The following is a 14,152-nucleotide window of genomic DNA, read 5'->3' on the forward strand; positions in this document are numbered from 1 at the left end:
TGAAGTCAGTCCAAAATCAGTTTTCGTGAGATAATTTAGGCAAACGCTGCCTGCAAAGTCATAGGTAACGAGACAACAAGTCAGCTTCCTAATCTTTTGGGTGCAGCTTGCCATAAAATTTTGAAATTGGCTTAGGGACAGGGAAAAAATTAAACGATAAAAGGGTTTAGGATGTGGCCCCTTTAAGAGCTATACAGTGAGGACAACAGTGCGAGAGGGTAATTGTAGCTCTTCACAAACGGCGTGGGAGGACGTATTCTCACTCACAGCTCCAGGATGAGCACCACGTCAGTGCGGTTCTCGTAAACGTCATGCAGCGTGATGATGTTGGGGTGCTGGAGATCCTGAAGAATGTCCACCTCTCTCTCGATCTCCTCTCGCCGAACGCCTCTCCGGCTCGCCCGACTTTGCCGCTTTTTTATGAACTTTGCAGCATATTCCACACCCGTACTCTTCTCCGTACAGCGTTTCACAATAGCAAACTGCCCACTGAGTAAAAGAAAGAGTGAGAGAGAGAAAAAACATTCAGTTCTTCTGCATAATAAGCCAGATGATGAATGATCTGAGTAATCACTTCAAACATTCATCTCCCTAGGATATGGTTAATAACGCAATAGCACAAGCTGCCACATCGTATCTGTCAGTTTTGAAGGATTTAAACATTCCAGGGGATTAAAACATTTTCTTCAAACATTATTTTAAGAAAATAATCGACAGCACAAGAATAAAACGAACATTAGGAACAATGTATATAAACCACTCATTTACCTAAAGTGACACTTTTTCAGTAAAAGGCAGCACTTTTTCCCCCTCTTTGCACTCACTTATGCACTCATTTAGATCTTTAAGTGTGATTCAAATGTGAAGGTTGTAATGACAAAATACATGAAATTAGTGTAGCTCAAAAAGTGGATAAATGTCGCTAGATGATGGAATGTGCCAATTGTCGGCACTTTACACATGTTTTCGATCCTAATCCGTGCTCACATACTGTACTTTAATATATAGTTGAATGTCCAATAAAGCTGTTCTCATTTAAGCCTACATAATTATCTGTCAGACAACAGAATGAGTATGATATAGTGACTGACTTAATGCTAACCAGCAGTCCAAAAAGTCCCTAGATTTGTCGCTTGTTCCATTTTTTGAAAAAATAAAAGCTGTTAAAGGGGTGTGAAAAGTTGCTAATCTAGCTACAAAGTTGATAAATTGACAACACTGAATGCAAATCAAAGGGGTCAAACTGGTGGAAATGGACAGACTAATTTTGGCACTAATGTGAGACTTTTGGTATATCTGAATCTATATCAAACTGAAACACAAATCTGTATCTGATCTATAAGTAAGTTGTTTTTTAAGCATCACAGTTTGGTTAAATTAAAATGTGCACCTTCGTGTCATACTAAATTTATGGTGTTTATTCATTATATTTCTTGTATGTGTTCATTTTTATATGATTAATTGTTCAAACTGAAGATAAAAGTAACAAAACATAATTAATTGAATATAATACTAGCAGCAAAAATGTATGTAAATAAAGTATATGCATTCAAATTTGAACCAAAGTCCCTTTAAGACAAGTCATTTCACTCGGCGGCCAACTTAGAAATTCCTTTCGGGCATGCAAGTGCAGCTCCTATCTCTTTGAATGGGGAAACATCAAATTCTCCAAAGCTGTTTGCCAAGCTTTCGATTAAATTTCATATTTGAAATCACCAATGAAATCTGACAACAACTGCCTCATAAATTTTGTTTCTAAACGCTCGAATCGTGACAAAAAAAACTGTATTTTTCAGGCTGGATCAAGCTAATGCGCATGCGCAGTCCTAAGCGCACATATGACTGTTTCTATAGGAACCGGAGCTTCTAACGGCCACTGCAGTGACGCGATGACTTTATCAATCAGCGACTGGCTCTTATTTAGAAGGCGGGACTTATTCCGTCATATTGCGGGTTGCACTTTCTCCCATTCATAATAATACGAGTGACGCGTCTTGTGATATTCTATAGTCTTTGCTTGAACATGAATTGACACTGGACTAAAACATCCAAACCCAGAGAGGAGACTTTACCTCCACTGCAAATGTCGACAACATGCCACTGAGACATTACTAGGAATAGTTTCAATAAAAGCTTAATTTCCTTAAATGTAAACAGAAATGCTTGAAATCCTTTAACGCCAACTGGCAGAAACATTAGAAACAAGAGAAAATACTTAACTGGAGCCAAATTAGTGTCAGTCTAATAATAGTCTCTATAAGCTCTATTTAGCTGCGTCAAATTCAACATATAGCACCACATTTTCCAGTTTAATTACAGAGACTCTTATGCAAGGGATACAGACATCACAAGTACATTAACATATGACCGCCCACGTTCAGTATTTAGTAACTTGGCATAGCTTTGCTTTTAGCCTGTGAAACCCATTGGGTTTACGCTGTTGTACTGAACAATCAGTTATGCGTTGGATCTTTAATGCTGCAATATGTCTGCAAGGATATTTTGTTCTTGAGCTCCCTATAGAAGCTCGGAAAAGAGCATTTCTTACATAGCGAAAGCCTAAGAGGAAATCCTGCCGCAGGGACGCGCACCAACTGGGGTCATGGTGTGGGAGGAAAACGCTCTCAGAGAAGAGAGAGACAGAGAAGAGGAATGCCACCCACCCACCGCTTCTATGTCAAAGACGCTTTTGCTTCCTCACACACGCTTTGAACATTTCAAACAATATCTCCACAGTCAATCCTGACAGATGAAATATGTCTGCTGCTCATGTTATCTATTGGTTTGTGTAAACTGCGGGCAGGAAAGATTAAAGTAGAAATTAGGGGTGCACCAATACTGATAAATGATTCCAGATTCAGCAACGTCCAGGAAGAATGTATAAAGGGTTTTAACCCTTAAATGCATACCTCGGGTCTTTAGTGACCCGGGATGTCATTCACTACCCTCCTCCTCGTTCATTTTTTAAAGTTAGACATCAACCTTCTTGGTATTCCTCAATCAATTCATTATAAAGAATATAACAAAAAAAAAAAAATCATAAAATTATAAAAGAATGCCTATTTTTGTATTCATTTTTTGTATAAATTTTATAGGGTCGCTAACGACCCGAGGTATGTATGAGTGTACATATATTTTTTCTGCACAACAATAATTGAATCTTAGATGAAGGAATAAGTGCAATTCACCTTTATTCCACAAGGTGGCAATGTCTGATACACAATGCTGAAGTGACGACTCATTCAGACAGAAAACAAAATAATAAGAAAAACATGAAATGGCTCAGCAAGCAAGTACTGAACGCAATCAAATATGACTGTAACTGTTACTGGATGAATCTGGTGAAGCTGTTAGCGATCGAAATATTGATTTTGAAGATGTTGAAAATTATATAGTTCTGAGAATATGTTTGAGATCGCGAATGGGCTCATATTCATGATCTCAAACATAAAACTAGCCCATTATTTGCTGAATTTACTGGGAAATGAGCTCTGACGAGGACAGTGATGATGGCATAAAACATCTGCTCAAACTGAGCCCTTTCAAGCTCCAAAAGGTAACAAAATATGCTTTATTTTATTCTTCTGTAATTGTTACTCTAATATCAGAGGAGTTTTATATTATCACGACAGGTAGAGATCCTTCCATATTAGATATTGATCCGGGTCGATAAAGACCCGAATAAGTAATAATGATTGGCGAAACAGTCATGCATTTAAGGGTTAAAGGGGTCCTTGATTATGATTTCAATTTTTTATCTTTAGTTAGTGTGTAATGTTGCTGTTTGAGCATAAACAACATCTACAAAGTTACAACACTCAAAGTTCAATGCAAAGGGAGATATTTTCTTTTACAGAAATAGCTTTATAAGGACTACAACAAACAGCTGGTAGGAACTTCTTCCTGGGTTGGTGACATCACTAACCCTAATATTTACATAAACCCCGCCCCTGAGAACACACAACAAAGGGGGCGAGGCAATGTTGGGCTGCTTTAGAGAAGATGAAGAGTTGTTGTAGTAAGGAGGAGTGTTGTTGCCATGCCGTAATTTTACGCTTTATAAACAAGGGTCAATTCAACGCTGGATTGCACAAAAGATCAACATGACGGCACATGCTAGTTGATGAGTTGAATCAACTTCACAACAACTACATTCTAAAAGTTGTAACTTCTTTCTGAGTCTCTCCATCAGTGTCGACTCTGGTTTGAACAATGTAAGACTGAACACCGTTACTCACAATCGTCATTTTGGCTGCGTGAGATTCTCCTGCTTTGTTGTTGTTGAGCAACCGAAGCGCGAGCTGTTAAAGCTGCTATAATAAATGATCTGTGGGGTATTTTGAGCTGAAACTTCACAGACACATTCTGGGGACACCAGAGGCTTATATTACATCTTGAAAAAAGGGACATTATAGGTCCCCTTTAAAGGGGGTCGTATAATACAAAACAGGATCTTTCTTTCTCTTTTGATATAAAAGTGATTCAGAAATTCATTCCTGATGCACATGGATGGGCAGCACTTGACGTAAGCAGATTTAGGAAGTGTCTCTGAGTCACGACTATATCTAGCGTGTGTCTATCAGACCACAGATCTAGACGAACTGCTTCTAAACTGACAAAGCTGGCCGTTCTTGACATCATGCCTCACGTCTGTACATTTGGCCTGGCTCATTACCAGCTGTGACCAGGAAATATTGTCCAACTCCTCTGGTGCTCGTGCCAGACGGCTCGTACCATCACAGAGGGACAGAGCAGAGAGGAGGGATTAGGGGAAAATTGATAACAGGATGAGGGGGAAAAGAACAACAAGGGATGATGTCTTCTCTTTGAAATGTGCGGGATGTTTTGCAAGGTTTCTAAACAATGACATCTGTAGGAATGTCTTCCAGAAGACCACAGCAGACTATGTAAACAGTGGACTGTGTTTTAGTCATAGCATTCTTGGTCTGATATATATCTTTCTTTTAATATGTTTCACTTTAAAATGTCACAACATACATGTTGACTATTAGTTCAGTTACAGATAAGAAGATCATGCAAACAACTTTCTGAATCTTTTAAGTACTTCTGTGTTCCTGTTCCCTTTTCTCTGATCTCACATGGGAAGTATATAAAAATATGATGCTGCAGACTAAAGTTTGGTTTGTCACCTGCTGTTTTTGTTCATGCATCAAGTTTCAAATGCGCTGTGAGAATAGGCCGTGTAGATTATGCACAGCGAGCAGATGATTAGACCATGATTGCAGCCAGTCATTTCCTGTGTTTCACATGAAGCCCCACTGAGAGGTTCCATAAAGGCTGCGATAGTAGTATATGTGCGTATATCATATAAATACTGGGCTAATTTTAGATCCCACCCTATATCTCTTCTACCTGCTGGTACAGATAGTGGGGCTACAGATTTTTGGTCATCCCCAGAGAGGGTCATACATTCTCGTGAATCTCATAAAACCTCTCAAGAACATGTCCGAATCACATTTCACCCAAAAATATTTAAAATAAAATGAAGAATGAAGAAGCCCTTTTTGGTTACACTTTGTTTTGATGGTCGCCTTTAGACATTTTGTAACTTTGCACCTACATGTTATCTAACTCTCATTAGACTAGGGTTAGGGTTAGTAGAATAAGCTGACATGTAGTTGCAAAATTACTTATAGTCAGTAGAATCTCTAACGCTGCATTCACACGGGGCATCGGCATTAACCTCTTCTCTAAAATTTCAATGGATGATGTCATGCGTTGCCGAACTGAATTTGCGTCACTTCACTCGCATTGTTCGCGGTTGAAGATTTCTCAACTTTTCAAGTGTCAACGCAGGTGTCACCCAATCAGATCACAGATGTTAGCTAATAGAGTGCCCCAGGGATGACGTGTTTTTGTAGGCCAACCCAGAAGTTAGCGGCGCACGGGTTCCCTCGGTTGAAAGCCTATGCATTTTTCCCATAGACTTTTGGAAAATCGCAGAAAATAAGCTCTGTGTTTAACAAAGGGTTATGACACTTACACGTTTTGTCTATCAAGATAATCTTTACAAGTTAACATAACATTTATAGATTTTGAAATAAAGTGGTCAGATATAAAAAACTAACAGTAGGCTATAAACGGACTACAGCACACCATGGTCGCGGATCAACGTCGTCACCATCAAGTTTCCTCAAACTGTATTTAAAAAACAACTTTATTTAAAAACATGCTCGCTGATCATGATCTGCGCTGTTATTAATACTTATCCACTTTTTCATGAAAAAATGCTGTCCAAATGTCCTGTTTGTCATGATGACGTCTAAAGTCCCCGCCAAAGGAAGTAGTCCCTTTTAGCAACTTGTTAGCAACCGCCGTTTTTAAGACACAGTAAAAGTTTAAAAAATCACAAGTGGGTTATAACTGGTGTGTTTTATGTCATAGATCAAAACGTGAAAGTATTTAGAGGCTTTGTTAACCACAGACCTTATTTCAGGCGATTTAGCAAAAACCCATTCAAAAAACCCATTAGACTTTACGGCGTTGGAACCGGAATTCCTAAAATGCTAACTCGCTTCCGGGTTTTGCCTACAAAAATGCGTCATCCCTGAGGCACTCTATTGCATTCATGCAACACCGGAAAGTAATGTGATTGGCTGTTGTACTATGACGGTTGCTTCAGCTCAAGCTTCAAACACGCCCTCCGTCGAGCGTTGATGCCGACGCCCCGTGTGAATGCAGCGTAATAGTTAGTAGAATGTCTAATAGGGCACCCTCAAAATAAAGTGTTAGCAGATATCAAGCAGACAGTCTACTAATACTCTACTAATACTCTGATGACAGTTAGTTGAAATGTATGTGCAAATGGCACTTACAGTTAGTACAATGTCTAAATTGGACCATTGAAATAAAGTGTTACCCACTTTTTTCCCCAACAGTGATGCTATTTTTGACAATTAAGCACATTTCCCCCATAATTCTCATTAAAAAGCAGAAAAAAGTCGGCACACCATAGCTCCAAAAATAAGCAAAAATGTTAATATAAGACTCAGACAAGTCGACTTTTTTCTGCGATTTTATTTTTAAATTTTTTTGCCCATCTTTGAGCATATTTTTGCCAGTGATATGTGTGCTTTTGTCATGATTTTCCCATAATTCTCATTACCATAAATAAAATGTCATTCTCATTAGTCTGAGAAAAAATATTAAATTGTAAAATATTTATACATTAAAGTACTTTTTTGTGTGCTACAATAAATTATGCTGATTTAATAAATAAAAGATAAAACAGCATAAAAATAGTGTACTAATTGAGAATTAAATGAAAAATCATTACTGAGAATATGCATTAAGGTTAGAATTGGAGAGATGTGCCATGAAAATTGTCACGAAAATATATATATATATATATATATATATATATATATATATATATATATATATATATATATATATATATATATATATATATATATATATATATATATATATATATATATATATATATATATTCACCGCAGTAATGGTAGATTTTTTTTGTTTGTTTGTTCCCAGATGGCACACAGCCTCAAGGCCAAGGGGAATTTGCCTGTTTGTTTTATTGCAAAATCGCAAATATAATAAAGACAGAGATGTGTACGCTGAGACAAGAAACACTGATTTTAAAACAACAACTTTTATTTCACTCAGAGGACATTTTTCTCACTGTGTCTAATGCGGTTTTCTGTTCATGTAATAAAATCAAGAGAAGAATTGCATTACAGTTCAGTGCCTTTGGCAAACAGAACCGAATAAGTTTGATTGCTAAATCAGTAGGGACTATTGGCCACATCAATAACTATGTTTGTTTAACAACCAATAACCCACTGAGGTACAAGGACGCCAAACACTGCGAGGCCTCCGCCTGGAAAAAGGGTCGGGCTGTCCACGGAGAGCTCAGAGGGGCCTATAAGATAAGAGGTTTGCCTCATACACACACAGCACAGGCCTGGAAAAAACCAAAACAGTCCGAACAGGAACGTGTATCCCGAGGGATGTCCGCTCTCTCTCTCAGAGCCACGGGAGAAAGCAAACCTAGACCAAAACAACTCAGTGTCTCAAGTTTTCTTTCCATTTATCACATTAGAGGCATATTTCACCTCTACAGGACACAACAATATCATTTATAGCCAATAAGCTTTCCAGTCACAACACATGAAGAATCAGGCAACGTATGTTTTATAGCGAATCTTACTCAAAGCACATCATTTTCTGATTAAGGTACATTTTCTGGTTAAGTATTACTGTTCATCTTGAATTTTTGATCAGTTCATATTTAAAATGACCCAAAATTACCTTTGTTTGGACATATGCAGTTGTAAATGACTATTCAGTTATGGTGGATATTCTGAATAAGGTGTTTAAGACCCAAAAATCTGATTAATACAGGAATATTCCAGCCATTTTATGCAGATTTCAAGAAACAGGAATATTGGCTTAATCTGGTTTTGGTTGTAAATGTATTTACAAAAGCTTATGTAATCAGAATATGGCCATATTCTGATTAATATTGGAATAATTTTGCATGTAAACACATTCAAAAAATAAATTATTCTAAAGTGAAAAAAACTCCAATGTTATTGTCAATAGTGTCGCAATGTAACAGTTCACACAGAAAACCAAGCTTCCTGTTGATCAACTTGAACCCTCATACGAAATTTTCAATAGCGTGGATTCCTATTAAAATGTATGGGGTCCCGCACATGACATGCAGGAAAAAAAATAGTAGGCTAAATTGATTTACTAAATCGTGCGCACGCTTTACTAAGTTGTAACCTCAATTTATAAATCATGCACAGGATTTACTAAGTCGTTCCCTCAATTTATAAATCGTGCGCACGATTTACTTATTTGTTCCCTCGATTTATAAATCATGCGCACGATTTACTTATTCATTCCCTCGATTTATAAATCATGCACAGGATTTACTAAGTCGTTCCTTCAATTTTTAAATTGTGCGCATGATTTACTTATTCGTTCCCCTCGATTTATAAATCATGCGCACAATTTACTTAAATTCATAAGTCGTTCCCTCGATTTATAAATCATGCACAGGATTTACTAAGTCGTTCCCTCAATTTTTAAATCGTGCGCATGATTTACTTATTCGTTCCCTCAATTTATAAATCATGCGCACAATTTACTTATTTGTTTCCTCGATTTATAAATCATGCGCAGGATTTACTAAGTCATTTCCTCAATTTATAAATAGTGCGCATGATTTACTTATAAGTCGTTCCCTCAATTTATAAATCATGCGCACGATTTATAAATCATGCACACGCTTTACTAAGTCGTTCCCTCGATTTATAAATCATGCACACGCTTTACTAAGTCGTTCCCTCGATTTATAAATCATGCGCGTTTCCTCAATTTATAAATCATGCACACGCTTTACTAAGTCGTTCCCTCAATTTTTAAATCGTGCGCATGATTTACTTATTCGTTCCCTCGATTTATAAATCATGCGCACAACTTTTATTCCCTCAATTTATAAATTTGCGTTTGTTTCCTCGATTTATAAATCATGCGCAGGATTTACTAAGTCGTTTCCTCAATTTATAAATCGTGCGCATGATTTACTTATTCGTTCCCTCGATTTATAAATTGTGCGCACGCTTTACTAAGTCGTTCCCTCAATTTATAAATCGTGCGCATGATTTACTTATTCGTTCCCTCAATTTTTAAATCGTGCACACGATTTACTAAGTCGTCCCCTCAATTTATAAATCATGCGTTCCCTCAATTTTTAAATCAGGATTTACTTATTCGTTCCCTCGATTTATAAATTGTGCGCACGCTTTACTAAGTCGTTCCCTCAATTTATAAATCGTGCGCATGATTTACTTATTCGTTCCCTCAATTTTATAAATCGTGCACACGATTTACTAAGTCGTTCCCTCAATTTATAAATCATGCGCATGATTTACTTATTCGTTCCCTCGATTTATAAATCATGCGCACGCTTTACTAAGTCGTTCCCTCAATTTATAAATCGTGCGCACAATTTACTTATTTCGTTTCCCTCAATTTATAAATCGTGCGCACGCTTTACTAAGTCGTTCCCTCAATTTATAAATTCGTGCGCACAATTTACTTATTTGTTTCCTCGATTTATAAATCTCGATTTTATAAATCATGCGATTTATAAATCATGCGATTTACTAAGTCGTTTCCTCAATTTTATAAATCGTGCGCACGATTTACTTATTCGTTCCCTCGATTTATATCGATTTATAAATCATGCGCACGCTTTACTAAGTCGTTCCCTCAATTTTATAAATCGTGCGCGATTTACTTATTCGTTCCCTCGATTTATAAATTGTGCACACGATTTACTAAGTCGTTCCCTCAATTTATAAATCATGCGCATGATTTACTTATTCGTTCCCTCGATTTATAAATCATGTGCAAGATTTACTAAATCATTCCCTCAATTTTTAAATCGTGTGCATGATTTACTTATTCGTTCCCTCGATTTATAAATCAAGCACACGATTTACTAAGTCGTTCCCTTGATTTATAAATTATGTGCACAATTTACTTATTCGTTCCCTCGATTTATAAATCATGCACATGTCATGTGCGGGGCTCCATAAAAAGGATTGAATTTTGCCTGTAAAGGCATTCTTTCAAACCAAACATTTCACAAACTGATCCTGACATTCAAAAATTTGTCTTGGTTTGTTTGACAGTGGTGTTAAATGCTTTGTCGGAGGAGCAATTTGCAGAAAAGCTGAGGGAGGAGAGAGGCATCCCATAGCAGGCGTGCCACTAGTCTCTGTTCTAAGCCCGCTTGTGTTTTTGACAGCTGGAGGTCTCAGTGGACTTTCCACTCCCAACAGCTGCTGGTTATTAGCCGCAGGACCTCACTGGCTGTGCGCTTGACCGAACGGCGCCAGTACAATATTCAAATACAGGTCCAGTATGATAGCCCGAGGGGACATTATAACACTGAGTTTCATTGTATCCATGTGTGTATATATGAAAAACTGTGTCCTCTGCGTTGACAAAAGGATGGAACAGATGTTAATGCATCCATTATCGGTCTTTAAAACAACAGAGTGTGTGTTTTTATTCCATCACAAGGGAACAAGTGCATATTTCATTGAACAATCAGCATACAGGACCGGAAGAACTCATTTCATGTAAAAACAATAAAATATTATTGCATTATGGATGTCATTTCTTTTAAATCCTGCCAGCGAGTTCCTCTCTAACTGAACACAGACTGTCAACCCTCCCACACAATCTATCATAACAGCTTTTCAACTCCTTCACTTCACAGCTGCCGAATACTTCCTTTTCAACACTCTGGACAGATGATTTTTTTGCAGAGAAAACATTAACAGATTCTTCATCAAAACATCTTGTTTGTGCTACATGAGGAAAAACAGCAGTGGGGGGAAGAATGCAAGGAATGTGCGTTGATGTTACGACAGATCCCCTTTCCTCCAACTCCTTTACTAATTTTTTGTTGACATACACAAAGATTCACTATAATCGCACTGGGAGCTTTGTGTTGACTGCGACAGCCTGTGTTTTAGCTTGCTTAAAATAGCCAACTTTACCCAGATACCCCCGATCAGGACTGTATGTCGGCTCAATGTAGGGATCCATAGCACCTGTCATTGACTTCAGTAGTCAGACACCTACATGTCTGGCCTTGAGCGTAGAAAAAAATGGATTCTTCAACAGAGCTTTAAAATGGAAATTGACTAGTAGACAATATTTGATGCAAATGGAAAGTTTTTATTGTAATATATAAGTTTTCTATAATGAACAATCAACCCTCAGGTATCTGACTTATTGAATGGGTTGTACTTCTGTCCATTACAGCCTTGTTTCTATACAGTATATGTCAAATTATATAAGACGTCCACTCTGAATAAAGTCTAAAGGCAGCTGTCTCCTTATGTGAAATATGAGTCAAAAATGTCTTGACTATTGTATTATCAAGTGTGCGGCATGATTACTTATAGTATTAGTCATTGCAGTGTTCACTCTATGACTCATAAATATACTTTCACTCTGACAGGGCAGAAAAGTTTGAGAATATTCTCCATTAATATAATATTTAAATTAATGGGAGCCTGGAACAACAGATTTATGAGTGGGGACATTATTGACATTAGTGAGTCCCTCTTGTCACCTGGTTGTCCTAATGACGACAGCCCTGTATATTGAGTATACGATGACTCACAGAGTACGCAGAAACATATGATATGTGGTTATGGGGAAAAAACCCTCACAAACCAAAAGCTGGGAATATAGTGTGTTGCTATGGGGATGATTTGCATGATCTCTTAAAATATTTATAAAATGTCATCTATCATATTGCAGCAGAGACCTGTCAAAATATACAGGACATTACCAAACAGATCAACTCTAAAAAATGCACCAATTCGTCTTTCTTCAATGGCTTTCATCACTTCCTCCTATTGCTTAACCTCAAGACAGTGAAGGGGAAGATGGCATGACTTGTCTTTTTGTGGCATGAAAAAGATGGCATGAGTGTTTTTTTTTTTTCTTGTGAAACAAGTCTGGCTAAATTTAAAATTGTTAAATGCTGTTCATGGAGGGCCATCCAGCATCATCTGTCTATACTGAGCTCAGCAGCACATGCCGGATGTATAAACTGAATGCTTTAACCAAATATAGGTTTGCTTATGAAAGAGACAGATTTGCCAAAGCCCGCTGACTCAAAAGAACAGTTAAGCAATGTAACAGGATCACTATGTATGTTGGTTACATAAGAGCTCTTCCTCCATCTTACCTGTCGACTATCAAACTAGCTGGAACTGGTATCTGCGCCACTACTACATACTATATACTGACTGGATTACATAAATCCAAACCTAAGGCTACGTTCACACTGATTCTTTGTGTATCCGATTGGAATCTGATTGACCAATTTGTGTGTCCCATGCCGCTCTTTTGTTTTTCCGGAATATCTGCATTGGTTTCTATGGCAATGACGTTGCGTTGCTAGGTATACATCAAAAACAACAACAACAACCGCAACATGTAGGGGTTTGCAATACAGATGTTGTCTTATTTACAACATGATATTACAGTGCTTCCCACAGGTTTAAAATATACTTGCGGTGGTAGCCGGGTGAAAAATCCTCCTATTACCCACGGCACAAAAATGGTCTACTACATGTGACAAACAAACAATGTGTGATTTTTAACAGTATTTTTATTTATTGAAATTAATTTTAATTAAATAACATATACATTTAATTACATACTAACATTTTGCATTATTATGCATTGTAAATTGTGCAAAATTACAGCATTTAAATGGTTCACCTTTTCCTATGTTCTCCTTGCTGTCATATAGTGTCTCTCTCAGTGAATGGGACACAGATTTTACTAGTAAAATTTATAAAATGAATAATATATGTGTCAAATAATGTTCTTAGTCTTTTCTTCCTGTGGGGGAGACTACAATAATTTACTATGAATTAAATGGAAATCAACTTAAATACAATTTATTGTGTAACCAAAATACCAATAATGCCCAAAAGAAAAAGAAAAAACGTAGCGTGTGACTTTTAATTATAAACAAGCCCAAAATACACCGGGACTCTTATTTTGAAATGTCTGTACTATTGCAGGCTGATCCTTCAGATTCTTACAATCGTCTAAAACATTTTATATAAAAGCCATAAAGTAGACATTGTAATAATTCATCAACTTGAGTTCATTAGCAATCGCTTGGCATAAATCTGCGCTTTTCATTGATTGAGAATCACTTTGAAGCAGTCTGAAGCGCTGTTGCGCGAGCTTGTATAAAGCGCAACAGCGCCCCCTTGTGATTTTGCAAAATGCAGCGCCCGTTTGAATGTTAGCGGGAGTAAACAGTTCTGACGCACACATAATGAGCAGGTACGAAACGTCTAGTTTATCAATCGCGGATGGTTTCATTATCTTGCGCGGATATAAAAGTATAAGAGGATAAAAATAATAAAAGCAAAAATGTGTCTCCGAATATACTTGGGCGGCCGTTATTATACGTGGGCGGCCCGCCCAAGTAAAGTCTATGTGTGGGAAGCACTGTATTATGTAGCCGCTGCACTGGACTACTGCTGTTGTCTTCGTCGGCCTCAAAATATCTTTCTGATATATTGTATTTTTAGCTGTCCGG

The 14,152-nt window shown here is 37.3% G+C and overlaps 1 protein-coding gene across 2 annotated transcripts in view; it reads right to left on the bottom strand.

Moving 5' to 3' along the window:
- Positions 1–14,152, bottom strand: part of dapk2b (death-associated protein kinase 2b) — a 44,926-nt gene that overhangs the window by 21,033 nt on the left and 9,741 nt on the right. For both annotated transcript variants that reach the window (XM_048158477.1, XM_048158478.1), the window contains one exon: positions 268–489. In XM_048158477.1, the coding sequence (XP_048014434.1) occupies positions 268–489 (222 nt within the window). The remainder of the gene's footprint in view (positions 1–267; positions 490–14,152) is intronic.

The sequence above is a fragment of the Megalobrama amblycephala genome, linkage group LG15, assembly GCF_018812025.1.
Source record: "Megalobrama amblycephala isolate DHTTF-2021 linkage group LG15, ASM1881202v1, whole genome shotgun sequence".
Classification (NCBI taxonomy): domain Eukaryota; kingdom Metazoa; phylum Chordata; class Actinopteri; order Cypriniformes; family Xenocyprididae; genus Megalobrama; species Megalobrama amblycephala.